General features: G+C 50.4%; 2 protein-coding genes across 13 annotated transcripts in view; one reads left to right on the forward strand and one right to left on the reverse strand.

Moving 5' to 3' along the window:
* CYTH3 (cytohesin 3) overlaps nucleotides 1-4,655 on the forward strand; it is a 114,816-nt gene extending 110,161 nt beyond the window's left edge. For both annotated transcript variants that reach the window (XM_065541665.1, XM_065541664.1), the window contains 4 exons: nucleotides 622-698; nucleotides 813-884; nucleotides 999-1,153; nucleotides 1,385-4,655. In XM_065541665.1, coding sequence (XP_065397737.1) covers nucleotides 622-698; nucleotides 813-884; nucleotides 999-1,153; nucleotides 1,385-1,457 — 377 coding nt within the window. In that variant the 3' untranslated portion in view covers nucleotides 1,458-4,655. The remainder of the gene's footprint in view (nucleotides 1-621; nucleotides 699-812; nucleotides 885-998; nucleotides 1,154-1,384) is intronic.
* Nucleotides 4,656-4,863: 208 nt separating this feature from the next.
* The window catches only part of USP42 (ubiquitin specific peptidase 42), a 58,824-nt gene continuing 37,112 nt past the window's right edge, over nucleotides 4,864-26,575 (reverse strand). For 3 of the 11 annotated variants that reach the window (XM_065541659.2, XM_065541658.2, XM_074034418.1), the window contains 9 exons: nucleotides 24,611-24,693; nucleotides 23,447-23,558; nucleotides 21,974-22,114; nucleotides 21,072-21,172; nucleotides 19,412-19,565; nucleotides 17,029-17,748; nucleotides 16,825-16,919; nucleotides 11,407-12,846; nucleotides 9,381-9,829 (listed from right to left, as the gene is read on the reverse strand). In XM_065541659.2, the coding sequence (XP_065397731.1) occupies nucleotides 9,496-9,829; nucleotides 11,407-12,846; nucleotides 16,825-16,919; nucleotides 17,029-17,748; nucleotides 19,412-19,565; nucleotides 21,072-21,172; nucleotides 21,974-22,114; nucleotides 23,447-23,558; nucleotides 24,611-24,693 (3,180 nt within the window). In that variant the 3' untranslated portion in view covers nucleotides 9,381-9,495. Of the gene's footprint in view, nucleotides 5,870-6,908; nucleotides 6,953-9,380; nucleotides 9,830-11,406; nucleotides 12,847-16,824; nucleotides 16,920-17,028; nucleotides 17,749-19,411; nucleotides 19,566-21,071; nucleotides 21,173-21,973; nucleotides 22,115-23,446; nucleotides 23,559-24,610; nucleotides 24,694-26,575 lie in introns of those variants that run through there. The other 8 variants (XM_065541657.2, XM_074034419.1, XM_065541660.2 and 5 more) reach the window with 3 other exon arrangements.

Here is a 26,575-nt window from a genome sequence, read left to right on the forward strand (position 1 = left end):
TTCATTGCCCCGCGCGTTCGTTTCTTTGAATTATTTAAAAAACAAACACAGGCAAGGCTAGCAGCTGAAGTCAGTTTGTGTCTGCTCAGTGTTTAAGGATCAGAGATGTCCTTCCCTTAGTGAGAGGAGGGCAGGTACAGATAGGGGTACGCGCGTGCGCTCCAGATCTTGTTACAGAATTAATTCAGTCTCACGATTCCCTGGGCCCAGGGGTGATTGAGTTTGGGGGATCCCAGGGCTGCCCAAGGGCCTCTGTAACGTGACAGCCACCTGACATGGTGGGTCAGGCCCTGGACAGAGCCCGGCGAGCCGTCCTGACTTCATCACGCTGCCATCTCATGTGGAGAAATGACGCCATCCATCCCACTAACTCCCAGGAAGCGAATTGGAGTGCGGTCGTGTCATCAGGGGGCCCCTCGGTGCCGTGGAGGGGCACCGGTGTGGGCGGGGTGGGTGCATGCGGGGCCCCGCGGTGGGAACACCGAAGGGCACCTAAACCCGAGCCTGGCGCCTGGCAGCCTTTCTGAAAACGCAGTGGTCTGTGCAGGTCCAGGGCCCCCTCTTGGACCCGCGGGCTCCCTGTGCACGGAGCACACACTCACGGGGCCCTTCTGCTTCTAGGAGGACGCGTGAAGACCTGGAAGCGCAGGTGGTTCATCCTGACTGATAACTGCCTCTATTACTTTGAATACACAACAGTAAGTAAGGTTGGGCCTCCTGGTCGCCTCCCGGCAGTCACGGAGCTGCCCTGGGGCCGAGGGACCCCCAGGCTGGTGGCGCACAGTGAGCGCCCGTGTACTTCTCTCTTGTAGGATAAGGAGCCCAGGGGAATCATCCCGTTGGAAAACCTCAGCATCAGGGAGGTGGAGGACCCCCGGAAACCCGTAAGCTCCCTCCTGCACCTTCTCTCCTGCCAGCCACCTGGGAGCCATCCTCACTGCCTGCAGGGAACCTGGCCCCCAGCCCCTGTGACGGCCTCCCCTCTCTTTCTCCACCAGAACTGTTTTGAGCTCTACAATCCCAGCCACAAAGGGCAGGTCATCAAGGCCTGTAAGACGGAGGCGGACGGCCGCGTGGTAGAGGGGAACCACGTGGTGTACCGGATCTCAGCCCCCAGCCCGGAGGAGAAGGAGGAGTGGATGAAATCCATCAAGTGAGCGGGGTTCGGGGGCGGGGCCAGGCCTGTCTTCTCATGCTGGTTGGAGGGCGGAGGATGTCTGGAACGTGGATGCTTCCGTGTGCAAGAGCGGACCCTCTGCCTCCAGAAACCCGATGCTCAGATCTGAGCCTGCGGTCCTGTCCCAGGAGCCTCTGGGGCTGGTGGGGAAGGGAAGGTCTGTGTGTCACCCACGACCTAACATGCATGTTTTCCTTCTTTCACCAGAGCCAGTATCAGCAGGGATCCTTTCTATGACATGTTGGCAACGAGGAAACGAAGGATTGCCAATAAAAAATAGCTTTCCTGGCTACAAGACCCAGGTAAAAGACCCAACCCCAGCAGAAAGACACCGCGGGCCGCCCCTCCGCGGAAGGCGTGGCAGGGAGGCGGTCGCCCAGCGGTGCAAGCTGCTTCTCCAGAGTGTACCGTGGCCCAGATGGCATCCCCGAGGCCGCGTGCCGTGGCTGGGGTCCTGGGAGGTGGTCGCCCTGCAGTGCAAGCTGCTGCTTCAGAGCGTACTGTGGCCCAGACTGATCCTCGAGGCCTTGTGCCGTGGCTGGGGTCGTGGTCGGCTGCGCGTGTCCAGAAGTATTTCCTTCCTGCGACCGTCCCCGGCGGCCCTGGGGGGAGAAGCCAGGACAGCAGCTTCCGCTCTCTCCACAGCAGACACCGGACGGATTCCACAGATGGGAGCCTCACTCGTACCATGCCAAACGCATTCACTCGGGGCAGTGTTAACCATTCTAGAAAGCCACTGTTTTATAGCAAAACAGGAAAGGAAAAGCTACCAGTTTTTTATTCAGAATTTTTTCTCAGATATATAGGATTATAGCTTTTATATGCCTTTTTATATTCTGAAATTATAACAAAAGATACTTTCTAACAGTAGTATTTTTAGAATGGCAGCTATAAAGTTAACTCCTGGACACAAGTATATACTGTGCACTGAAAAAATATCCATCTAGATGCAGCACCCAAGGGGAGGGCTGGGGGACACCGGCACGGGGGGCCACGTGCAGCCCTGCCCTGTCAGGCTGTCAGGCAAGCCCCGGGGGCAGCAGATGGGCTCTGGACGGGCTCGGGGAGGGATGGCCATGGCACTTGGGGGCTCCAGGGTGACTCCCATGTGGCCTCCCTTCAACCCAGGCTTTTTGGCCCCACAGGTACTTTAAGCAAATCGTTAAAGTGATAACAGTTAATGGTTTGGGGTGTTTAGCCTGTAACTGCTAACTCCTAGGAAACAGCTTTTCCCTGGACACAGATGATCCATATGCTGAATCACGTGAAACTGCTCATGTTTTGTTCAGACACATGCACGGCAGCGTTTCATACAGGTCAGCGGAGTCCATGTGGACCGGCTTTTGACCATACTTGTCGCTATTTAAAACCTGTGGCAAAATGAATGCTTATTTTACAGACCTTCTAATTTGACCAGATTTCTTAATGAATAGACACAGAAGTAACTAGATATAGCCTCACCCCATGTAGCGTGCCATGTCCTGAGACAGGTGCCCTCCCTACGAGGAGGGAAGAACAGGCCCTGGGGTGCAGAGGCCCGGCACGTAGGGTGTCTGGGGAGCTGAGAACCCCAGATAGACACCGGTGGTGGAACTGGCGAAGCTCCACGCCCGCCTGGGAGGTCGTCAGGTTGCTGTGGATGTAAGGATAGCAGGTGCCCGGTGCTTCACTCAAGCAAGGGTGGATCTGGGCCCCACCTCCAGAGAGGGCACAGGGCTGGACGGGGGCATTGTGTGCTTGGGCCGACGCAGGCCGGTGGCAGGCGCTGCTCTGTCGGGAGATTTGCATCCCCAGGACCCTGTTGCACACGGGGCTGTTGGGCTGGTGGCTGGCGTTTCCTCCACGGACTTCCTCTTCCCGCCCCACCTGCACAGGCACACCTTGAATCTGCACCCTCTGGAGGGCATCTGTACTCCTGCGCAAAATGCCCAGTCCAGAGACCAAACCTCAGACTGTGCACCTAGGCTTCCTTCTCAGCAGCGGAGACTGTTCCTTTGAGTTGCCTTGAAGTGGAGGCCGAGCGGCTGCGGGCCCTCCGCCTCCCTGCGGCTGACCTTGATGTAGCTTTAAGTCGCACTAGACTGCAGAGGGGTCCGAGGCCAGAAGCCCCCGTCCTGCATCAGACTTTCATTCCCAAGCTCTTAGGCTTTGTTACTGATACCTCAAATTGGAAATTTTAGTTCTGAGAAAGGCAAGTCAGCGTTCTTGAAACCTGGCTGGTAGATATGCAATTCTGGCCTCCAGTCTTCCATGAAAATAAACGCTGCCTGGACCCCCCCTCCCCCAGACCACACACTGACGGCCAGCCCCGGCGGTGCCCACCCCTCAGGCTGGCCCCGCACCCAGGACTGGCCACAGCCAGCTTTGTCAGCATGTCGTGCTCAGACGAGCCGTTTCCTTCTGACCAACCCAGGTGTGACCTGGGGATGCGGAGCTTTCTGTTTTGGGTGTTGGGAGCCGCGGCAGGAAGGAGTCTCCAGATCAAGCTCCTCTGCTGCTGTCGTCTGGGAATGAGCTTCACCGGGTGGTGGGCACCCGGGAGCCGCGCAGAGGCTGTGGTGCTGAGTTAGACTCCAGGTACTTTGTGGTCAGAGTGTTACAGGAAATCACCTAGCTCCAGGCTGTGTAATGACAGTATTAGCATAAAGGCCGTGCAGCCATCATGCCTGCTGAGCCTTGAGGCAGGCCTGGTCCAGAAAACTCTCTGGGTCATGACTGCACAGGGCCAGCCGCCACCAGGATGGCCCTGAAGCAGGACATCTGTTTTTGTCCCTCACCCTGGGCAGGCCCTGTCACAATCATGATCCTCCTCCTCCCCGCCCCGATGTCTGAGCACAGGGCTCGAATTGTTAGTCCCAACTCTGGCCAAAGACACTTTCTTCCAGAGACAGAGGCCAGGAGGCAGCGACGGGAGCCCGGCGGGGAGGCGGCGGCTGCCACAGCCCTTCCAGCCTGTCTTGCTGGGCCCTGGTTCACATTTGAGTTTAATTGGACTGGCCCTGGACCCAGATAAGCAGCAGTGTCTTTGGGGTCACAGAACATTTTGGGGCAGTTTAATGTGGTACCAAACTGAGTGAAACTAGGAGCTGTTTATAGATGGAGCAGCACTTAGTGCTTCATAGAAAGCAATGCCTACTTTTAAAGTTACAAATGCAGCTATCTACATAGATGTGCTTTGCCGAGAAGTTAGGTCTGTGGTAGACCAGAAACCACAAATTGACTTTTTTTTTTTCTTAGAAAATATTTCTATTTGCGGAAAATACAGTAATAGTAATGTAAATAATGTACATCTATTGATTTCTGGAGTGTTTGTTATTCAATGTATATACTGCCATGGCTCGCATGAAGAAACAGCCTCCCTCTCTCTCTCTCGATATTTGGTTGTAAAGTGAACAGTAAGATTGGAGGGTGGATGGCTGTCAGTGCTCTTGCAAATACTGTGTTCACTAAATAAAAATCACATGTATTGTTACAACAAGCCTGTCTGAGACTTGGTTCTTTCCAACAGATATTGTTGGGTCCAGCAAACACCCCTCCAGTTTTCCTTTGCCCGTCCCAGGTGGGATGGCCTGGCCGAAGGTACTGACTTCAGCAGGAGCACTTGAAGGTTTTAAGAAAGTGAATTCAGATGACAGGAAGGAGTCTGGAAGCAAATGGGGAAAACAGCAGTAAAAAGACGCCAAGTGTGTGATTTGCTGCCATTTATATACTATAGAAATTTTACATGCTGTATATTTACAGTGGGGCAAGTGCTTTTTTAATCTTTAAAAAAACAAAGATCAAACTTTAAACATCTCTGAACAACACAAACTGTATAAACCATACAGATTATTCAGATACAAACTGTATTAAATACAGTTTTCCCCACTCCATCTCCTGATGCAGGACCAGTGAATTATAAGTGTATCACAGTTTGATAGCATATCCATATTAAAAATAAAATCACAGTATGATTGTGTCTGTAACTAGAAACTCGAAGGGACCAAGCAGACAACGGAGACTCCAGTATCAGTGAAGACAAGAGACGCTGTATCAAAAAGTGTTGTGTAATAGAAACATACTGTCGGCTTTACAAATCATGTCTGGGTTATACATTCATAATGTAAATACTCATCATAACTGGGAAATTGATTGGAACAGTTCCACAAAGTTCAAAAACAGAACTTGTCTATAAAATACATCTTCAAATCTTGAATACAACTAAAATAAGCAAATTAGTTTCTAGTATCAGACATTACAGAAAACAGACTGCTCTCCAAAGTCTAGGTGAGAGCTTGTGAGTTTTTAAATAAGTCTTTAAATTAAATATACACACTGTCAGTTTGTACTTTTGACAATTCCATGGTCTCCCGGTTGGTCTTGCACCAGATGTCTAACTTGGAGGAACATTACATGAAATACAAGTAATCGACCTGAGTCTGTAATTAAGCAGCATTTGAGATGTTCTATTCCAGGGCATTATTTCAATGGGATTTATATACACGGTATTTTACAATGGTCAGCAGTGGTAGAAAGTGTTCGTCCATTTGGAATAAGGGTAATTAAGAAAAGGTAAAAACTAAAAAAAAAGTTCTCCATGGTAAAATCTGTACAGTATTTACTAAAGAAGCACCACGCAGATTGGAACAGAGTTATTTTCTATCTTTATAATTTAAGCTGGGCTGGGGATGGCTTCTGTTGAACGCGTTGAATCTGAAAGACAAGAGGCGCCGGGTTAGTGAGTTGGAGGCAGGTGGCGGCGGTGTCTAGGGCTTATTCCGGACGCCCTGCCAACTGCTCCAGAAGGCTGGGGAAGCTCTTCCCTGAGGAGGTCACTCTGCCTTCCTGGGTGGAAGTGAGGGAACTGGTGGTGCGAGCGGCTCAGCCAGGGAGGCGCCATCTGCTGGGCCCCGCCGCCGCCAGCCCCCAGCTGCCTCCTCCACCTCCGTCCTCACAGCCCCTCACTTGGGAAGTTTAGCTCCTTCCTTAGGGTTGGGCCTCTCCCTTGAGGACACATTGATAAAGCCTGTTAATTAACGGCCAGTTAATCCACAGACTCTTCACTTGGAAATTCATTTTAAATTCCTCTTGCTGACTACATGTGACAGACACATTTGGACAAAGTTTCCTTTCAAGGGAAAAATGATTCGCTGTCCCCTTTAGGTCCACAGGGGTCAGGTATAAAACCAGTGACTCTCCCAGGACTCCTGTGAGAATTGACCCAACACAGCCCTGCAGCTCTGAGGTCCTGATCTGCTACTCGGCCACCTTCCCACGGTTTTGTACAGTGGGTGCTGGGTGGGTGCCGGCTCCAGCTCAGTGCGACCTCGGGGCGCAAACAGCAGCACAGGGGCCAGGATGGGACGGGGAGGGAGCAAGGCTCCGCTCTCCTGAGGTGCCTGTGCTGGGCACCGGGCCTCTCCCTTCCCAGATGTTTATCAAAGGCCTCTGGGCTCGGCTGCTGTGAGCCAGGTTGGCTTTTCCCAGTGAGGGGCAAGGGAACAGGGCAACTCCACCTGCGTGAGGGATGCGGGTCTTCCCAGCCAGTAATGCAAAGGTGACGAGGTGGAGGGTCTAGGTCTGTCCCCAAGCACGTGGCCTGGGTCTGGGCTGGCTGGGAACCTGCCGGGGCCTCTCCATGGCTCTGCCCATTCCTATGGGCCCAGCCCACAGGCAGAACCACAGAATAACTCCTCTGCCTGAGTCCCCTCAGCGCCACCACAAACAATGAAGAAACAGGAAAACAGCTTACCATAACTAGTGAATTTTTTGTTTTGAGGCTGAGTTTTCAATCACCTAGAAAGCAAAGGTCAGGAAAGAGATTTTAATGATGGTTGCAAAACTGCCAGTGCCTCTGCTCTGCGTGTGCATTAAGTGGCTATGGTCAGTCACTGCGGTTCCCTGTGAGTGGCTGAGGCCACTTCCCCGCGAGGTGAGCAGGGATGTCCCAGCGCTCAGCTGCTGCTCCCAGGGTTTTACTGACATCAAAGGGTTTACGTGATGACTGAGACTGAGGGCTCTATCCAACCCACGCACACCCTGGGGTTAGGACAACAGATCTCAGGCCCAAGAACTGAACTGGGCGGAACAGAGCCAGAGGAAGAGTGTGAAAGAGAAAGGCAAGGAGCCGAAGTCCAGGGCAGAGGGGGGCCTGCAGGACCACAGGACGCTGGGTGAGGCGAGGCCGGGCACCGGCCTTCTCGGGAGGACAAGAAAGGCTCCTCAGTCTGTGCTCGCAGCAGAGGCGCCAGCTGCAAACCCTGTCATCAGTGCAGTGGGATGGGCACAGAAACGCAGGCCACCACACACACGCCTGACCACAGCACCCAAGGACGGGCACGGAAACGCAGGCCACCACACACATACACACACACACACGTCTGACCACAGCACCCAAGGACAGGCACGGAAACGCAGGCCACCACACACACACACACACACACGCCTGACCACGGCACCCGAGACAGGACGCAAACAAGTTCACGTTCAACCTCCCTCCTGCTGGACCAGCTGCCTTGGGGGCTATCACTGTCTCCCAGCAGCCCTGGCTGGGAGCCCACGATCCTCGGAGCCCGTACCACATGCAGAATGAGCCCATTCACCACATCCTCGGGTACCAAGCAGCCCTCACGAATCCCCTTCCCCGATTCGCTGAAATGGGAAGGCAAAACCAATTCTGAAACGTCCAGAATGTCTACAACACAGACAGCAAAGGCCCGCCAGCTCCCCGTCCTCGCCGGCTCCCCGTCCTCGCCGGCCCCCTGCCCTTGCCGACAGTGCTGGTACCTGTCCTGGGCTCCGGCTATTTCCCCAGCACTCCACAGGCAAGTGTGCCCCATGGGGCTCACCCCGCAGCCCCGGCTCTCTGTCACACACTCTAAGGACCGTCTGCCCCTCAATCAACAATGCACACTGGCTCTGGGCTGCTGGCAGGGACAGGCCTTCCCCAGAACACACAGCTCCACCTAACCCACGACACAGCCAAGAAGCAAAGGCCTCAGGGAAGCCCTGATGATTTGTCAAAAGTCCCTGGGAGGAGGGCATGCGCTTCATACATGAATGCAAACAACTGGCGTTCAGGTAGGGATGACCAACTTTCTCTGTGAAGGGACAAATAACATTCTCCGCTTTGCAAGCCACACAGTCCCTGCCCTGCTGCAGCCACTCGCCTCTGTCAGGCAGTGACAGCGAAGCCACCGGACAGCGTGCGAACGTGCCTGGCTGTACCCCAATCAAGCCACAGACACTGCAGTCTGAACTTCACATCATTCTCATGTGAAACGCATTGTTGTTCTTTGGGATTATTTCCAACCACTTAAAAAGGTTAAAACCATTCTTCACTCCAAGTTCATACAAAGCCAGGTGACCGGCCGAAGCTGGCCGCAGGGCTGCAGTTTGCCAACCTCTGCTCTAGGTCCACTGACTCGAGTGACATCCACTTCTAACAGCCTCACAGCTCCTCTCCAGGACCAGCAGTCACTGGACACCAACCAGAGAGGAAGTGGGGAGGCTGCCTCAAGTGCAGTCAGAGCACAGCACGTGGCCACATGACAGAGACACAGCCCCACAGGGCAGAAGAGAATCTAGGACCCCTGGCAGTGACAGTCCGTGGCCCGCCACACCGTCTCTGAGGCGTCAGGCAGAGGCCGATGCCCGTGCTTCTAACGACCCAAGCAAGCAAATCGGCACCGAGCGTCAGGGCACACTCAGAATGCTACAGGTTTAAGGATTCAGGAGAGTAATGTATATACTGCAAAAGTATTTCTATCAAAAATGCTTTAAAACCAAGAGTTCTCGAGACCATCCTGTTCAACAGAGTGAAACTCTGTCTCTACTAAAAACACAAAATTTAGCTGGGCGAGGTGGCGGGCGCCTATACTTCCAGCTACTCGGGAGGCTGAGGCAGGAGAATGGTGTAAACCCGGGAGGCGGAGCTTGCAGTGAGCTGAGATTGCGCCACTGCACTCCAGCCTGGGCGACAGAGCGAGACTCCGTCTCAAAAAATAAATAAATAAATAAAATAAAATAAAATAAAATAAAACCAAGATTTCTGGTCCTTTGTGAGGCAAACACTCAAGACGCCCAGAGCCATACGTTCCAGGGCTTTGGTGACACACAGGTGGTGCTGCCCTCAGTCCTGTGTCACTTAGGCCTTCAATAAACGCTAAGGGTTTGGTGCTAAGGAGCCAAACTGGACAACAGCACCGCACTGCAGGGACGAGCACTGAGGCCGGACCCTGTCTGGCAGGGTGATCTGAGTAACTGCAGCCTCTGATGCCACCTGAGGTTTTCTATGTATTACTCGCCCTTTGCAAAGAAAATGTATTAAGAAATAGTTTCTATCTTCTTAATTCCAAGTATCTCCTCTTACCCTGGCCATACTCAAAGAGATGACACCTGTCATCCCTGCTTTCCATCCGTAAGTGTTTCGTTTTCTCACGGAAAGGTCCGACGCCTTCCAGAGGCGGGCCACCGGGCAGAGGAAAGCCGCCCTGGGCTCTCCGGAACTGGGCAACAGTCTCCAAGCTGGCGGCCCTGGGTAAGTGCAGTTCTGAATCTTTAACAAAGTCCTCTGATTTTCTTGAATGTCTCTTCTTTTTCTTCTTCTTTTTTTTGTGTCTGTGGAGGTCAGCGTCAGAGCACGCTGCTGAGAGGTCTGAGTCCTGCTGATGCCTGCAGAAGCAAAAGCCAGAGTTCAAACCCCTAAAACGCAACACCACCAGCAGCAGACCCTGGAGCCTGGCCTTTACACCCGTTCACTGAGAACATTCACCATGCAAACAGGCACAATTCTTATCTAATTAACAACGTCGGCCAGGCATGGTGGCGCACACCTGTAGTCCCAGCTACCCGGGAGGCTGAGGCGGGAGGATCACTTGAGCCCAGGAGGTTGACAAAGCTGCAGTGAGCTACGACTGCAACACTGCACTCCAGCCTGGGCAACAGAGCCAGACCCTGTCTCAAAAATTTAACAAGTCTGCCTTCAGTATAATGACTGTTTCAGCCCAGGGTCATAAATTCACCAACTTCAGCTCCATTGCTGAACAGCCCCACCTCTGCTTCAGCTTTCTCAGGAACTAAAGTTGTTGGACAAACACTGCAAGGAGGATTCTGCTAGCTTTTCCCAAAACCAGTGGTTACTTGAAGGGAAAGGAAATACTGAGCCTCCCTCCCTCCCATGTGCCTGAGACACCTGGCAGCAATATTATTTTTTCCCTCAAGTAACCACTGCCTATTTTCCCTATGGCTTTTGCTAATCTTTTCCCCTGGTTTCAATTTCAAGAGATGTCAACTAAAATTACTAATTCTGTTCCTGCTCATCCATCTCATCATGGGTAAGTCATTTTCAAGACAATCACTCACCAATTTAGCTTTTTAAAAATACAAAAACAGGCCAGGTGTGGTGGCTCATGCCTGTGATACCAGTGCTTTGGGAGGCCCAGGCAGGAGGATCGCTTGAGCCCAGGGGTTTGAGAACCACCTGGGCAGCATAGCGAGACCCTGTCTTTACAAAAACAAAAAATTAGTTGAGGGTGGTAGCACATGTCTGTAGTCCCGGCTACTCCCGAGGCTGAGGGCTGAGGCAGAAAGATCATTTGAGCCCAGGAGGTCAAGGCTGCAGTGAGTTACGATGGCATCACTGCACTCCAGCCTGGGTGACAGAGGAAGACCCTCTCTCTTAAAAAAATACAGAAACAAATTTCCCAATTGAATTTCAAGTTGAAAAATGGAGACAAAAACAAAGGCCGAGGAAACAAAGGTGTCTCAGATGCCCACGCTGGGCAGGAGGGCAGGAACAGGAGAAGTGCACCTCCTGTTGTCTGCCTACCTCACAGCCACTGAATTTCAGGAAAATATAACACATAGGAAAACAGAACTACATCTGACAAATAATAATATTAACACCAATTCTAAGGTCAAAGACTCCCAATTTTTCATTTATGGAACAATGCATGCTTACTCCTGGAAGAGTTATAAAGCATTCACCAAAAATGGCACTATCATTTTGAAAAAGAAGGTTGTTAGGCATTTAACGACACCATGAAATAAAGATACAGCTTAAAAACAGGGCAAATTTTTACAAATCTGTAAAAAGAGTAGAATCTCAAGACCTACAGAAATGAGACATAAATCAAACGGATACAACTATGGCCTGGCCCATCACTCGTTCCTGAGTCGGGTGAGAAGGGACAGGCCCCACTGCTGACAGCGCCGCCAGCCCCGCGAGGAGCACAAGGCCCCAGGCTCACCTGGAGTCGCGGTCTCGGTGTTTGTCTTTGGATTTCTTTTTCTTCTTTGATTTTTTGTGCTTCTTCGCTTTAGGCTCTTCTAGAGGGTCCTTCTGTTCACTCCTCCGGGCTTTCTTTTCGACATGGCTGTCACTGTTTTCCACGCTGTCGTGTCTCCGTTTCCGTGACTTTACATTTTCGTGTTCGTGAAACCGATCAGAGAGGTTACAGTTGTCTCCAGCTACAAGTGCAGTTCTGTCGTGGGAGAAGCGGTCAGGGTGCGGGGCGAGGGCGTGGGGCGCTCCTGCACGGGGGCTGCCAGGGCGGTGCCGCTCCCTCTCCCGGGCCGGCTCGCAGCCCCTACGGCCCCGGCTGTGGTCCTTGTGCGGCCGCTCATGCAGCCCGGCCCGCTCGTGCTCGCGGCCGCCGTGGAAGGGCTTCCAGTCCCGGGCGGCGTACGGGGCGTACCTGTCATGGTAGTACCGGCACCTGTCCCAGCGCGGCCTGTCGGCGTAGAACTTCTCCCGGCCCCAGCCATGCTCGCCCTCGGTGTAGTGGTGTCTGACCCAGTCCGGCTCCGCCCCACTCCGGTGTCGGGAGTGGTGGTGACTGTACCTGCCCAGAGAGCGGCGCTCGCCGGGGCTGGGCCTGTCGCCGTGGCCGGGGTGGTGCTCCGCAGCGTGGCGGTCCTGGCGGTCGCGCTCCCGGGGGCACGTGCGGCGCCGCCGGTGGCGGTGGCCCTCAGTCTTGCTCCTGCTCTCTCTGGCGGGCTCCCCGCTGGACGAGCGCTCCCTCCGGCTGCGGTAGTGGCCTCGGTCCACCTTTCTGAGGCTGCCGATTTTCTCCCTCACCGGGGAAGGGCCTGGAGCTTTCAGCGCCGCGGCGTCCTCGCCCCTCTCGCCGGGGCTAGGCTCTGCGTCCCCTTCCAGGTGACCGGCCGGGGCCGCCTCCAGCACAGGAGCTGGCGGCCCCTCTGTGGCCTCGGGCGCGCCCGAGCTCTGGGGCAGGTCCTGAGCGTCCCGGGCATGGTCCCCGCTAGGGTGAACAAGGAGCGGCTGCTCGCAGGGCTCCTCCGACCGCGCAGGCGGAGCCGGACTCAACCCCTCCGGGGCTTCCGCCGTCGCAGAGTCCCGCGGGCCCTCCGCTATCATCCCCTTTGCGTCCTGGGACAGCGGGCTCGCGTCGCCCGTTAAGCTCCCGGGATCACACAGGTCAGGGGGCGCTGTGTCCCCCGCGATGTCCTGCCCAGCGCCGGGCGGAGGCTCCTCGGGGGCGGCAGCCAAGGCCTCCCAGGCGCCTTCTTTGGTAGTGGGAGTGCCGGGATCCGGGGGCGGCGGGGCCTTCTTGGTGCTGCTGAGGCTGGCGGCCGCATCCGGTTCCTCCAGGGATTCGGCGGCGGGGCTGCCAGGCTGGGGCTCGGGGTCGCCGTCCTCGGGAGGGCCCCTCTCTGCTCCAGGTGCACTGCAGCCCCCAAACAAACAAACACACCAGTTAGCGTGGGCTTCACAGGCTCGTGTCATTGCATTACAGGGACAAACACTTCAAAACGTTCACTTGCTATTTCGTCTCTTTAAATACATCTCGCTGAAGCCCAGTATTAGGCTAGTACTATCATCTCTGGAAACTCCCAATTTTCTGTTTCCCTTATTAAACAAAAATAAAATGTTTTATCATCAAGCCCAGCTCCTAGCCTATTTTTCAAAGCAATAATCCTACAGTTCTAGGCTCTTCCTGTTTCTGGATATTCCTCTAGTTCTTCCAATTCCTCTATTGTTTTGTTTTGTTTTTTGAGGGCCAGAGTCCCACTCTGTTGCCCAGGCTGGAGTGCAGTGGCGTGATCTCAGCTCTCTGCAACCTCCACCTCCTAGGCGCAAGCAATTCTCCTGACCCAGTTTCCCAAGTAGCTGGGATTACAGGCGCCCGCCACCATGCCCAGCTAATTTTGGTATTTTTTAGTAGAGATGGGGTTTCACTAAACCTTGGGCAAGCTGGTCCTGAACTCCTGACCTCAGGTGATCCTCTCACCTCAGCCTCCCAAAGTGCTGGGATTACAGGCGTGAGCCACCGCACCTGGTTGCAATTCCTCTAGTTTTCCTAATAACCAAGACTAAAGAAAAACCTCCAGTGATGACAGGGCTTCCTCCTTTAACTCTGGGCTCCCTTTCTCTAATTTCTCTTGAACCCTCAAAGGTAGAGCGGCTACCTCCAAACAAAGCCAGCAGCTCCTCCAATTACTGACAAATTGTGAGAAATCAGAGGCTTTAGCAAAACTTGCTGTAGTAAATTAACTCTGTCCTTTGATTCCCACAGAGCTTTCAATATGTCCTCAGGGTTAATAATGAAAGCTGCTGTGGCCTGGGCTTGTCTGCACAGCCATCTACCTCACCCTCATGCTACCTGGCCTAGGAAAGGCCGGAGTCCCCTGGCCGAGGGAGCGAGTGTCCAAGCCGGCCTATCCTTAGGTTGGGAATGAGCATTCCCTGCCTGCAGGGTTCACCCCATTCCGTTTTAATATCTCAGCCCTCCTAACAGAGGGCCTCAGTGAGGGCACTCCCAGCTGCCGGGGGCCATTCTGGGGTTGCCACAGTGATGAGAGCCCCACCAGCACGACGAGCAACCCCACAGGTGAGTGCGTGCCAAGACAATGCGGGTAAAAACTACGGCTGTGTTACTGGCGCGGTTTTCACCGACACTGTTTCCAGGAAGATACCTAGTCTATAAATCTAGAGTCCATCATGCTGTGATTTCATCACAACTTCACCACAAGTTGTTCGCCATGAGAACATGACTTCCTGATGGCGAACCTGCACCTGGCACCGACTATGGTGACATCTGGCCGCGCTCTGAGCTGTCACTCACAGCCGACCTGTGCAGAGACGCGAGCACTGCTCGCACACAGGCTCTCGCCACAGGGCCGTCCTGCCGGGTTCTCCACATGAAGCACTGTCACTGCATGACAAGTTCCTTTCCTCTTACTCTGGACTAACGTTACGTTTACATTCTTGACTAACATTACATGATTTTTTTAAAATTGTGGGGCAGGTTTTATTATCTATAATTTCAGAATCCTTGAGGGGCCTTTACGAAGTATAGTCACATACCTCATACATAAGGTCAACAACGGCCCACACGTGACGGCGGTCCGTAAAATCACAACAGAGCTGAAAAATCCCTGTCACCCTAACTGTCCTAACATCCTAGTGACGGCGGTCCGTAAAATCACAACAGAGCTGAAAACTCCCATCACTGTAACAGTCCAAGGGCAACACATGACTGGTGAAGTGTGGTGATGCTGGTGTAAACAAACCCAGTGCACTGCCAGTCCCATGAAAGTCTAGCACATACAATTAGTACATAATAGATGATAATGGTAATAAATGACTCTGCTGGCCGGGTACGGTGGCTCACGCCTGGAATCCCAACACTTTGGGAGGCTACGTCCGGTGGATGAGTTGAGGTCAGGAGTTTGAGACCACCCTGAAAAACATGGTGAAACCCTGTCTCTACTAAAAGTACAAAAAAAAATTAGCTGGGTGGGTTCGTGCATGCCTGTAATCCCAGCTACTCAGGAGGCTGAGTCAGGAGAACTGCTTGAACCCGGGAGGCGGAGGCTGCAGTGAGCTGAGATCTCACCACTGCACTCCAGCCTGGGCGACAGAGACAGACTCCATTTCAAAAACAAAAACAAAAAAAATGACTGTTACTGGCTTATGTATTTACTAACTGTACTTTTTATGATTATCTTAGTGTGTGCTCCTTTTTCTTACAAAACATAAGGTAACTGTAAAACAGCCTCAGGCAGGTCCTTCAGGAGGTCTCCAGGAGAAGGCACTGTTGTCACAGGAGATGACAGCTCCATGGCTGTTACTGCCCCTCGAGACCTTCCTGTAGGGCAGGATGTGGAAGTAGAAGTCAGTGATACGGATGACACTGATCCCGTGACCCTGGGCTAATGTGTGTGTTTGTGTCTTCACAAAAAAGTTTTAAAATTGGCCAGGCGCAGCGGCTCACGCCTGTAATCCCAGCACTTTGGGAGGCCGAGGCGGGCAGATCACAAGGTCAGGAGATGGAGACCACGGTGAAACCCCGTCTCTACTAAAAAATACAAAAAACTAGCCAGGCGAGGTGGCGGCGCCTGTAGTACCAGCTACTCGGGAGGCTGAGGCAGGAGAATGGTGGGAACCCAGGAGGCGGAGCTTGCAGTGAGCCGAGATTGCGCCACTGCACTCCAGCCTGGGGCACAGAGCGAGACTCTGTCTCAAGAAAAAAAAAAAAAAAAAAAAGTTTTAAAATTTACAAGTAGAAAAAAGCTTATCAATATGGATATAAAGAACCTATTCTTGTAGCTGGGCGTGGTGGTGCATGCCTGTAGTCCCCGCTACTCGGGAGGCTGAGGCAGGAGAATTGCTTGAACCCGGGAGGCGGAGGCTGCAGTGAGCTGAGATCGCGCCACTGCACTCCAGCCTGGTGACAGAGTGAGACTCCGAGACTCTGTCTCAAACAAACAAACAAAGAAGTTATTTTTGTATAGCTGTATAGTGTTTGTGTTTTAAGCTAAGTGTTATTACAAAAGAGTCAAACAGTTTAAAAGTTTATAAAATAACAAAGTTACAGTAAGCAAAGGTGTGTTTACTATTGAAGAAATCAATTTTTTAAACAAATTGAGTGTAGCCGAAGTGTGCAGTTTCTAGAGTCTACAGCAGTGTACAGTCCCAGGCCTCCACGTTCCCTCAGCACTCGCTCACTCACAGGCTCACCCACAGCACCCTCCAGTCCTGCCAGCTCCATTCATGATAAGTGCCCTGTATGGGTGTGCCAGTTTTCCTTTTATACCGTATTTTTACTGTCCGTTTTCTATGTGTAGATACACAAATACCACTGTGTTACAGCTGCCTACAGGATCCAGTGCGGTCACAGGCTGTGCAGGTTTGTGGCCCAGAAGCAGCAGGCCACACCATCTCGGTCTGTGTGACACACTGTGGTGCTGACATGTCAACCACATCCCCAAACGATGCATTTCTCAGAATGCATCCCTGTTGTGAATGGACGGTTGACTGTATGTGCTCCTTGACAGGACTGAGAGCCCTGGCCTAGACCCTCAGCACACCCTCCCATAATCACTCTTCATGAGAAAGATGAAATGAGATGGCGCTTGAAGGCATGCCAGTAACACTGCTAACCAGAGAGAGGTGGCCACACAGGAGGAGAAATAGCATGGTGAGTACATTAAGTTTCCGTGGACTCGGTCCTGTATGCCACACTTTTTCTTTACTCTTCTAAAAGGCAAGTTAATAAATCCTATACATTATAATTCAAATCATTCTAGGATTCAAAACATTCACTATAAAATTTCTACAGCATTCCTATACTGACACATCTGCAGGCCACTGGATTTCCCACTATGCTGCCACATGTGCCTCAGATTTACTCTTGCGTTACCTCATTTCATCTGTCGAGCCTTTCAGTTTGTTGCTAAACTTGAAGGTCTCTAAGATTTTGTCTTCTGGGAGAGACGGCAAAGGAGCAGGCATCAACTGCAATAGAAACAAAAATATTTCAGCTTCAGTCGCCAGCTCCATGCCTCCTGAAATCCAGCCAAGGGAATCACCACGAACGAGGCTGAAGACCCCGAAGCACACTCACCTTTCCAGGAATACCGTTTGCCTTAGCAAAGGGATTTTCTGAGTGCAGGGCAGGCTGGCCTTGGCAGCTGGCACCATCGGGCGGCAGGCCGTTTTCTTTTGGGTCACTGTCACTGTCTGCACTATTAGCACCGTTTAGGGTCATGGGTTCTTGGAGCTCGTGCGGAGCGGCCTCCTCATCTTCGGCATCTCGGCCGGGAGAGTGGGAGCTCGCAATCGTACCAATCCCATTCTCCTTGCCCAGCCCCTTCGACTCCTCGTCAGAGTCCTCAGAGGACTCGGCGCCATAGGGGACCAGCACACTGGAGTTCAGCTTGGATTTGCCATTCATCACGGGCTGGGAACAGGATTCGCTGCGGGGGATCGGTTTTGTTACTTTACTAGAAACTGACATCGTAGATGCGTTCGAGGTAGACTGTACTGCAGAATTGGTAATGGTAGAAGAGGGAACGGGCTTGGTAGCGTTCTCCAAAGAATTGCTATGAAGGTTAGGCTGAGACTGACACTGGCGAACAGGCAACTTGTTGTGAATACTGATTGTAATTTTTTGTTTCTTAGGATGTTCTGGGATCACTGAAGACCTATTAACTGACCAGTTTTGGACAGAAGCTGAAGCATTAACAGGACTAGCCCTGTTGACACTGGAATTCCCGTTAGGACTTGACATGGAACTGCTTGGTGGGTCTTTCAATGGTCCAGTCCCATTTAAGTGAGGTGGATTCTGGAAGTAAGAAAAGCACCAGCCAGTCAGAGCTCCAGAAACATGGTCACAGAAACACAACCCATTTTGGCTAATGGGTCCTTCCCATTTTGCTTTTTTTTTTTTTTTCCCCAGGACTAACAAGTTTCATACACCTGGAAATGTTCTCTGTTTTTCTCAGTCCCTCCTACCCACGCATACTTTCCATAGGCCCTAGCTTTCTGGCAATAAATCAACAAACAGGACATACATGTTTCACAGGATACAATCCTCAGACCAAACTCTTTCTGTTCCAGATCTGATCGAAATCAGCAGGCCTGTGGCATGGAGTCACACACTTGCTCCCTGGTTGGGTTTCCTGGGAGCTCACCGCTGCAGAGTGCCAGGAAGAAGGAATCACCCTGGCCTCGGAGCAAAGGAGACGGTCACATGGGCAGAGAGTAGGGGCTGCTTCAGCCGCTGCTCGCTCAGCCATGACCCCCACCACTGCCCCACAATGTCTCCACATTCTCCTCATGCAGTAATACATTCGCTGCAGGTTCCCACCATGGCTGCTGCATCCCCATGGAGGCATGGGCCTGAACGCCAGTGAATAGATCATGTGTGGCCTTCATGGTGCCTTCTCAAATACCTGAATTAGCTGCCATCTTAACACCGGAAAGCTTCATAGTAAAAACAAAAACAGTCTGGAAAAGCAATGCCAACCACCCCTTCCTACAGGGCACATGCCCTCCTGTTTGCCAGAGTCCTGACGTCACTCTGGAGCAGAGCCCAATAGGGGAGCCCGCTGGGCATTTGATGTGTGACTCTGTTACACCTCAAATACTGCCTGATGTCCATTAAATAAAGCACACAGCTAGACAGTGTATGTGATCATCCAAAACAAACTCAAGCCGAAAAGCTGTGAAGATGCCACAGCCCAGATGACGCCCCCACTCTGGAATTCTGTGTTCCCTGTGACACTAGCTCACTACTGTTCGCCCCGACGGGACCAACAGGGAGTAAAATCAAACCCAGGGGGACAGCAGCCAGAAACCCCATACCCCTGAAACGACTAAATGGACCTAACAAACGTGTTGTTGTAAACAGATCGCTTTCCTGGAGTCCAAGAGTAATTAAGAATGGAAGTCCAGAGGGGACCTAGAATGTAAGGATGCTGACACCCAGCCTTTCCTCTTTCCTCCCCACTGGTGCGGTTTGCTGTATATTTTGGGGTTTTTGTTTTTTCGGAGGGTTCTTTTGGAGACGGGGTCTCACTCTGTTGCCCAGGCTGGAATGCAGTGGCGCAATCTCAGCTCACTGCAACCTCTGCCTCCTGGGCTCAAGTAATCCTCCTGCCTCAGCCACCCAAGCAGCTGGGACCACAGCACACACCACCATACCCGCTGATTTTTGTAGTTTTTGTGGAGACGGGGTTTCACCCTGTTGCCCAGGCTGGTCTCAAACTACTGAGCTCAAGTGATCCACCTGTCTCGGCCTCCCAAAGTGCTGGGATTACAAGCGTGAGCCACTGCACCTGGCTGTTTTCTGTATATTTGAAATACTGTATAAGAGGGTTTGATTAAACTGTGAGAAGACATTTAGATGTATTTGAGGACATAGAATCACTACAATTGAACTTGAGAGTCTGAAGTTACATTTTAAAAATTAACATAAAAATGTTATTCTCCCTATGGACTGTTACCTTTATCATGTGAGAGGGAAGCTGTGGTCCGATAAACCCTGGTGCAGCCTGTTTGTTGGTGACAACCCGCTGACTGATGACGGGGCGGGGAGAGGACTGGCCGGGGCTATGGGTGGGATGAGTAAGTTCACCTCCATTTTTCACATCATGAGACCTGGAGACAAGGAGAGTGATACTTAGGGTGACACAGGATACCTCCTTAGGAGAGATTCATTTATAAATTCAACAGCATTTAACCCCTCAGGCAGAAAACTGATGAAAAAAATAGCATGTTTATGCTACACCATATGGAGCTATACACATCCTCTCCTTTGGGCTAATGTCAGGCACTCAGATCAGGAGACAACAAGGATAACTGGGTAAATAAGGCTTTTTAAACTGTGTATTCTGAAGATGCTGTTTCATCTGAATGGTATTTCTTTTCTGTTTATTCATATTTTCCTTTTTTTGAGACAGGGTCTTGCTATGTTGCCCAGGCTGGACTGCAGTGGAACAGTTATCGCTCACTGCGGCCTTGCCCTCCTGCCTCAGCCTCCTGAGTAGCTGGGACCACAGACGTGCACCACCACACCTGGCTAATTTTTTTATTTTCTGTAGAGATGGGGTCTTACTTTGTTGCCCAGGCTTATATTTTTCTAATTACAAATATATGCCACTGTAGAATACCTATAGTGTCCAAAAAAGTCAGAAACAAAATCCTACCCCTCATCTTGGCCTGAGGCCTCCTCTGCTTGTCATCTGTGCTTCAGCCCAACTGCTGAAATCCAATGCCAGTGTTTAATATTTCAACATGCAGACATGAGCATTCTGCCAGTTAGACATTTGAGGATATTCTTAATTTTCAGCTATCAAACATTTTTTCCAAAAACGGAGTGAGTGAGTGAGTGAAAAGTATATGCAGCCACAACAGGACAGAGCTGGGCACGGGCCCTGGCCTTGGCCTGGAAGGCAACTGATCTGTGCTCCAGGTTGGGAGGTGCTGGCTGTGACCATGCCAGGTGCTCAGAGGCCCCTTTCCGAGGTCTCCACTCACTGTCCTGTGGCTCCTGGTCCACTCCATTGCTGCCTGCAGCAGAAGCCCACCCTCCTCAGCTACCACCTCTCCCTGCAGCTGCACCTTCAGTGCTCACGGCCACAGAGTACGACGCGGAGCAAACTCATCATCCTGCTCAGACACTACCTTTCTTACTCTCCAAGCACATGGCAGAGTTGATGGTTTTTGTTTTTGTTTTTTTGAGACAGAGTCTTGCTCTGTCACTCAGGCTGGAATGCAGTGGCTCAATCACGGCTTACTGCAGACTCAGCTTCCCCAGGCTCAAGTGATCCTCCCACCTCAACTTCCCGAGCAGATGAGACCACAGGCCCACACCACCACACCTGGCTAATTTTTTCATATTTTGTAGAGATGTGGCCTCACTATGTTGCCCAGGCTGGTCGGTCTTGAACTCCTGGGCTCAAGTGCTCCTTTTATCTAGGCCGCCCAAAGTGCTAGGATTATAGGCATGAGGCGCCATGCCCAGGCTAGAAGTGATCTTTAAGCTGCTGGGTTTTGTTTTTTTTTTAAAAAAAAAAACACACTGAATATTGAATTTAAATATGTTGATAAGACAAGAAAAATTAACATACCAGAAAATTTGGCAGTTTGTTTTCATGACAATACCTGATATAAAAGAGCACATAGGCTTGTTGGCTGAGTACCGATCTAATATCACTGGTAGATACAATGGAGTCATTCATTTGATACCAGAGGCCATTGCTAGCCTGTAAATGAGGGCCAATAAGACAGAGATTAGATTTAATTAAATGTGGAACACAGTCAAGAGCAATTTTTTTTTCTTTTTATTTTTTTTGAGACGGAGTCTCACTCTGTCACCTAGGCTGGTGTGTAGTGGCGTGACCTTGCAATCTCCCCCTCCTGGGTTCAAGCAATTCTCCTGCCTCAGCCTTCGGAGCAGCTGGGATTACCGGCAGGTGCCACCACACCCAGATAATTGTTTGTATTTTTTTTTTTTTTTGAGACGGAGTCTCGCTCTGTAGCCCAGGCTGGAGTGCAGTGGCCGGATCTCAGCTCACTGCAAGCTCCGCCTCCCGGGTTCACGCCATTCTCCGGCCTCAGCCTCCTGAGTAGCTGGGACTACAGGCGCTGTCACCTCGCCTGGCTATTTTTTGTATTTCTTAGTAGAGACGGGGTTTCACCGTGTTAGCCAGGATGGTCTCGATCTCCTGACCTCGTGATCCGCCCATCTCGGCCTCCCAAAGTGCTGGGATTACAGGCTTGAGCCACCGCGCCCGGCCAATTGTTTGTATTTTTAATAGAGGCGGGGTTTCACCATGTTGGCCAGGTTGGTCTCCAACTCCTGACCTCAAGTGATCCCCCAGCCTCAGTCTCCCAAAGTGCAGGGATTACAGGAGTAAGCCACTGCACCTGGTCAAGATAAATATTTTTACAACGGGTATTCACATTTTAACTGTAAAAGTTCCACCTCTCCCTACCTCAAGAATGCTACTGCTGTCTTACAGCATGTATGTAACAATAGTTAATAGCAAATGTGCACAGCTTACTTTTATGTAGCAGAAGTAATGGCCAGCATGGCAATTAAAACCAGTGTGGACCAGCACTGCATACAAGACGTAAACAATCGGCTCTCCATTGGGTTGAGACATATATGGCCGAATATCAAGATACTCAGGATATTTCACATCCTAAACAGAAATGGAAAAAGGAGAAACATTTCTGAGGGCACACATCATTCCACATATTCAGGTAGAGGGTATTTAGAGCTCCCTAGGAGGGGAGACCCACAGAACACCTGAGTCCTGTGATGTTCTAGCAAAAACCTAATGCATTTTAAAAACCTAATGCATTTAGCCACTTTTTTTTTTTTTTTCTTTTTTTTCCTGAGATGGCGTGCCACTCTATCACCCAGGCTGGAGTGCAGAGGCATGATCTCGGCTCACTGGAAGCCCCACCTCCCGGGTTCAAGTGATTGTCCTGCCTCAGCCTCCCGAGTAGCTTGGATTACAGGTGCACTACCACGCCCAGCTAATTTTTGTATTTTTAGTAAAGACGGGGTTTCACCATCTTGGCCAGGCTGGTCTTGAACTCCCGACCTCGTGATCCACCTGCCTTGGCCTTCCAAAGTGCTAGAATTACAGGCGTGAGTCCCTGCGCCTGGGCTAGCCACCTTCGAAAGGGCATAGTTAACCGGGAGGATAGCTGAATCTAAGTGTATTTAAGGTAATCTTGCTGCATTTATTATTTTCTTTTAACAAGTCAGGATCTACATTAAGTGAATTCTTCAAATCCATCAAAGGACAAAGTAACAAAATGACAACTCTCAACATTAATCATTACTTTTTTTTTTTTGAGACAGAATCTGACTATAGCCCAGGCTGGAGTGCAGTGGCACAATCTCGGCTCACTGCAACCTCTGCCTCCTAGGTTCAAGGGATTCTCCTGCCTCAGCCTCCCGAGTAGCTGGGATTACAAGTGCCTGCCACCACACCCAGCTAATTTTAGTACTTTTAGTAGAAAAGGGCTTTGCCACGTTGGCCAGAGTGGTCTCAAACTCCCGGCTTCAAGTGATATGCCTGACTAGGCCTTCTAAAGTGCTGGCATTACAGGTATGAGCCACCACACTCAGCCGATTATTTAATTTTAATAATTCGGGAATAGATAGTTTACTTCTCTTGCACGCTATTTAGTTTTTGACCACTTTCAATCTTCAGGAAGTGGGAAGAAAATGGGAAAATTCAGTGTACTACCAATCAGAAAACAAACGCACAAGACAAAATGAACTCTGGTGAAAGGTGGCAGGGTCTAGCAGGAAGTCCTCTTTGGATTTCAGATTATACAGGCTCTCCCTGTATCCCTCATAACCATGGACACCAACAAAACAGACAATGAAGCCCAAATGTAGGTAATAGTTAACAATTTTGTCATGAGAAAGTCAAGTCCTTAATCCTTAATAGCTACAGACACGTAAGCCTTGAAAGGCTCGACACAAAAGATGATTAATGACATCATCCACATACCTTAGCAATTTTTCCACCAGTAAAATTTGCAAAACGTTTCAGAGAAAGTGTAAGAACGTTAGAGGATCTATGGATAGTGAACCTCTTTGAAGCTGGAACCATCTTTTTACACCTTGAAATAAACAGAAACAAAAGTTTAAGGAGACGAATATGTACACACAATTTTTGGTATTTTGGTCTTTGTTATTATTCTCAAACATTCCACATTAAGGTTCCAAAAAGGACAGTGGATGAGAACCACCAGTCTTCAACCAACAGTGAAAATATTAACATTAAAAATATAGGGGGAACTGCTTACTTAGCGTGAAGGGAAAGGAAGTTAGGACAATTCTGAAAAACCAAGCCATATGTGCTACCAATAATGTTAAAATTAGGTTAACACAACTTTCTCTCAATTCAAAAGAAACTGAAAAATGAACATGTTCAGACTGGTATAATTATGTGAAAATATGTCTTAAATTCATCTAATTTAAAAATAATAATATTCTTATATGAAAAGAAAGCCCTAAACAGAAACAAAAATAATAAAAATAAATATTAGAAAAGTCTGTAGAATTTAAAACAAAGGCAAAATCCCTCTGGTCTCAAAGATTTGATAAAAAAAATTACTCATATTACCTGACCACGAAGTGGAAATCTACTTAAAAACATATGAAAGAGCATTCTTAAAATAGGCACTCCTGACTTCATGGGGAAACATATTAACAAATAATCAAAATTAGAGTTTTCCAGCAAATGCTATCCCAAACCCTGGGAACCCTCCCTAAGAGAGAAGGAGCCTAGCTATCCCAGAAGAAAGTACTCCCCACCCGACAGCAGCCCTCTTATCATAGGAAAGTCAGAGAAAATGCTATTCGGCAGACAGGGGGTGCCCAGCCACACCTGAAGCAGCACTGCCAGGGGAGCAAAGACAGTTTTACCTCTCTCCTCCCACATAATCTGCCCAATGTCATGCCCCAGGTTTTCAGGGGCACAGAGCTGTGCGTCTTGCAGAAATGCACACATCAAGACACTCTGGGTTCTGGCCTTTGGACGACAGGGACCCAGTGTCTTCCAGAGGGTATCAGAAACTCAAGCAACCTAGACACACCAAACTCTCTCCAACCAAGCCTGCCAGCCAACCCCACTGGAGCAGCCAGCAAACCAAGTCATCACCCAGCGTACTTGCTGCACTTGTATGAGTTTTCTCCATCAAGCTGTTCCGGCTTCACAAACTGCTCCAACGCCTTGTTAACACTCTGAGCAGCCTGGGAAGAGAAGAGGCACAAGCACCACATCACCACACACCGCCACTTGCGTCTGGGTCTCGCTCTGCTGCCCAGGCTGGAGTGCAGTGGCACAATTACACCTCACTGCAGCCTCGACCTCCTGGGCTCAAGCAATCCTCTCACCTCAGCTTCCTGAGCAGCTAAGACCACGGGCATGGCCACCATGCCCAGCTAAAATTTTCATTTATTTTGTAGAGACAGGGGCCTCACTACACTCCCCAGGCTGGTCTAAAACTCCTGGGCTCAAGTGATCCTCCCACCTCGATCTCCCAAACTGTTAGGATTACAGGTATGAGCCATCATCCCCAGCCATGCCCCTTATTTTTTAAAAGAAAGAACAGAAGACTCAAAGATATAAAAGTAAATGAGACGTTTTACGTAAAAAGAAAATTTCCAGGCCTGGGATTACTCACACCTGTAATCCCATCACTTTGGGAGGCCGAGGCAGGCAGATCATGAGGTCAGGAGATCAAGACCATCCCGGCTAACATGGTGAAACCCCGTCTCTACTAAAAATACAAAAAATTAGCAGGGCATGGTGGCACGTGCCTGTAGTCCCAGCTAATTGGGAGGCTGAGGCAGGAGAACTGCTTGACCCCAGGAGGTGGAGGCTACAGTGAGCCGAGATCGAGCCACTGCACTCTAGCCTGGGTAACAGAGCAAGACTCTGTCTCAAAAAAAAAAAAAAAAAAAGAAGAAGAAGAAAATTTTCCTTTAGTAGTATGATGTTCACTTTTATACATCTAAACACCAAATTATATCCCCTGCCATTAAAAATGAGCAGATTAAAGTGAACAAAAACACAGAGGATGCTCATTGCAGCATTACTTAAAACTGCATAAAACTGGAAGCAAACCAAATATCCACCAGTAAGGAATTTGGCATAGGAATTAGTCTATCCATTCACTGCACCACACACTGCCCAGAGAGCACACTCACACAGAAAGGTCTCCAACAGAATTACATGAAACAGTGAGTAGCCAGACAGACATCAGACACAATCCTGTTTATTTTTTTATTTTTATTTTTTTTGAGACGGAGTCTCGCTGTGTCGCCCAGGCTGGAGTGCAGTGGCTGGATCTCAGCTCACTGCAAGCTCTGCCTCCCGGGTTTTTACGCCATTCTCCTGCCTCAGCCTCCCGAGTAGCCGGGACTACAGGCGCCCGCCACCTCGCCCGGCTAGTTTTTTGTATTTTTTTTTTTTTAGTAGAGACGGGGTTTCACCGTGTTAGCCAGGATGGTCTCGAACTCCTGACCTCGTGATCCGCCCGTCTCGGCCTCCCAAAGTGCTGGGATTACAGGCTTGAGCCACCGCGCCCGGCCCACAATCCTGTTTATATAAAAAGTAAACAGTACATTCTGGAGCAGCACATATCAAACTGTTAAAAAGAATGCATTCAGAGGGATAGCATTTTACATATATCTGCAATGTTACTCATTTTTATCATAAGCATGTATTACATCTGTAACCAGAAAAATGCAAGCTCAAGAACAAAAAAAAAATAGGAATTCAGAAAATGCAAGAGGCAGGCTGGGCACAGTGGCTGTAGTCCCAGCTACTCGGGAGGCTGAGACAGGGGAAATGCTTGAACCCCGGAGGCGGAGGTTGCAGTGAGCTGATACTGCGCCACTGCACTCCAGCCTGGGTGCTGGAGCAAGACTCCGTCTCAAAAAAAAAAAGGAAAAATAACCATCTGTATCTGGCTAATATAGAAAATCTAGTTTTATTAAGATATTAAATGAAAATTCAGGCCGGGCACAGTGGCTCATAACTATAATCCCAGCACTTTGGGAGGTGGGCAGATCACGAGGTCAAGAGTTCGAGACCATCCTGGCCAATAGGTAAAACTCCATCTCTACT

Source organism: Macaca fascicularis, chromosome 3, assembly GCF_037993035.2.
Source record: "Macaca fascicularis isolate 582-1 chromosome 3, T2T-MFA8v1.1".
Classification (NCBI taxonomy): Eukaryota; Metazoa; Chordata; class Mammalia; order Primates; family Cercopithecidae; genus Macaca; species Macaca fascicularis.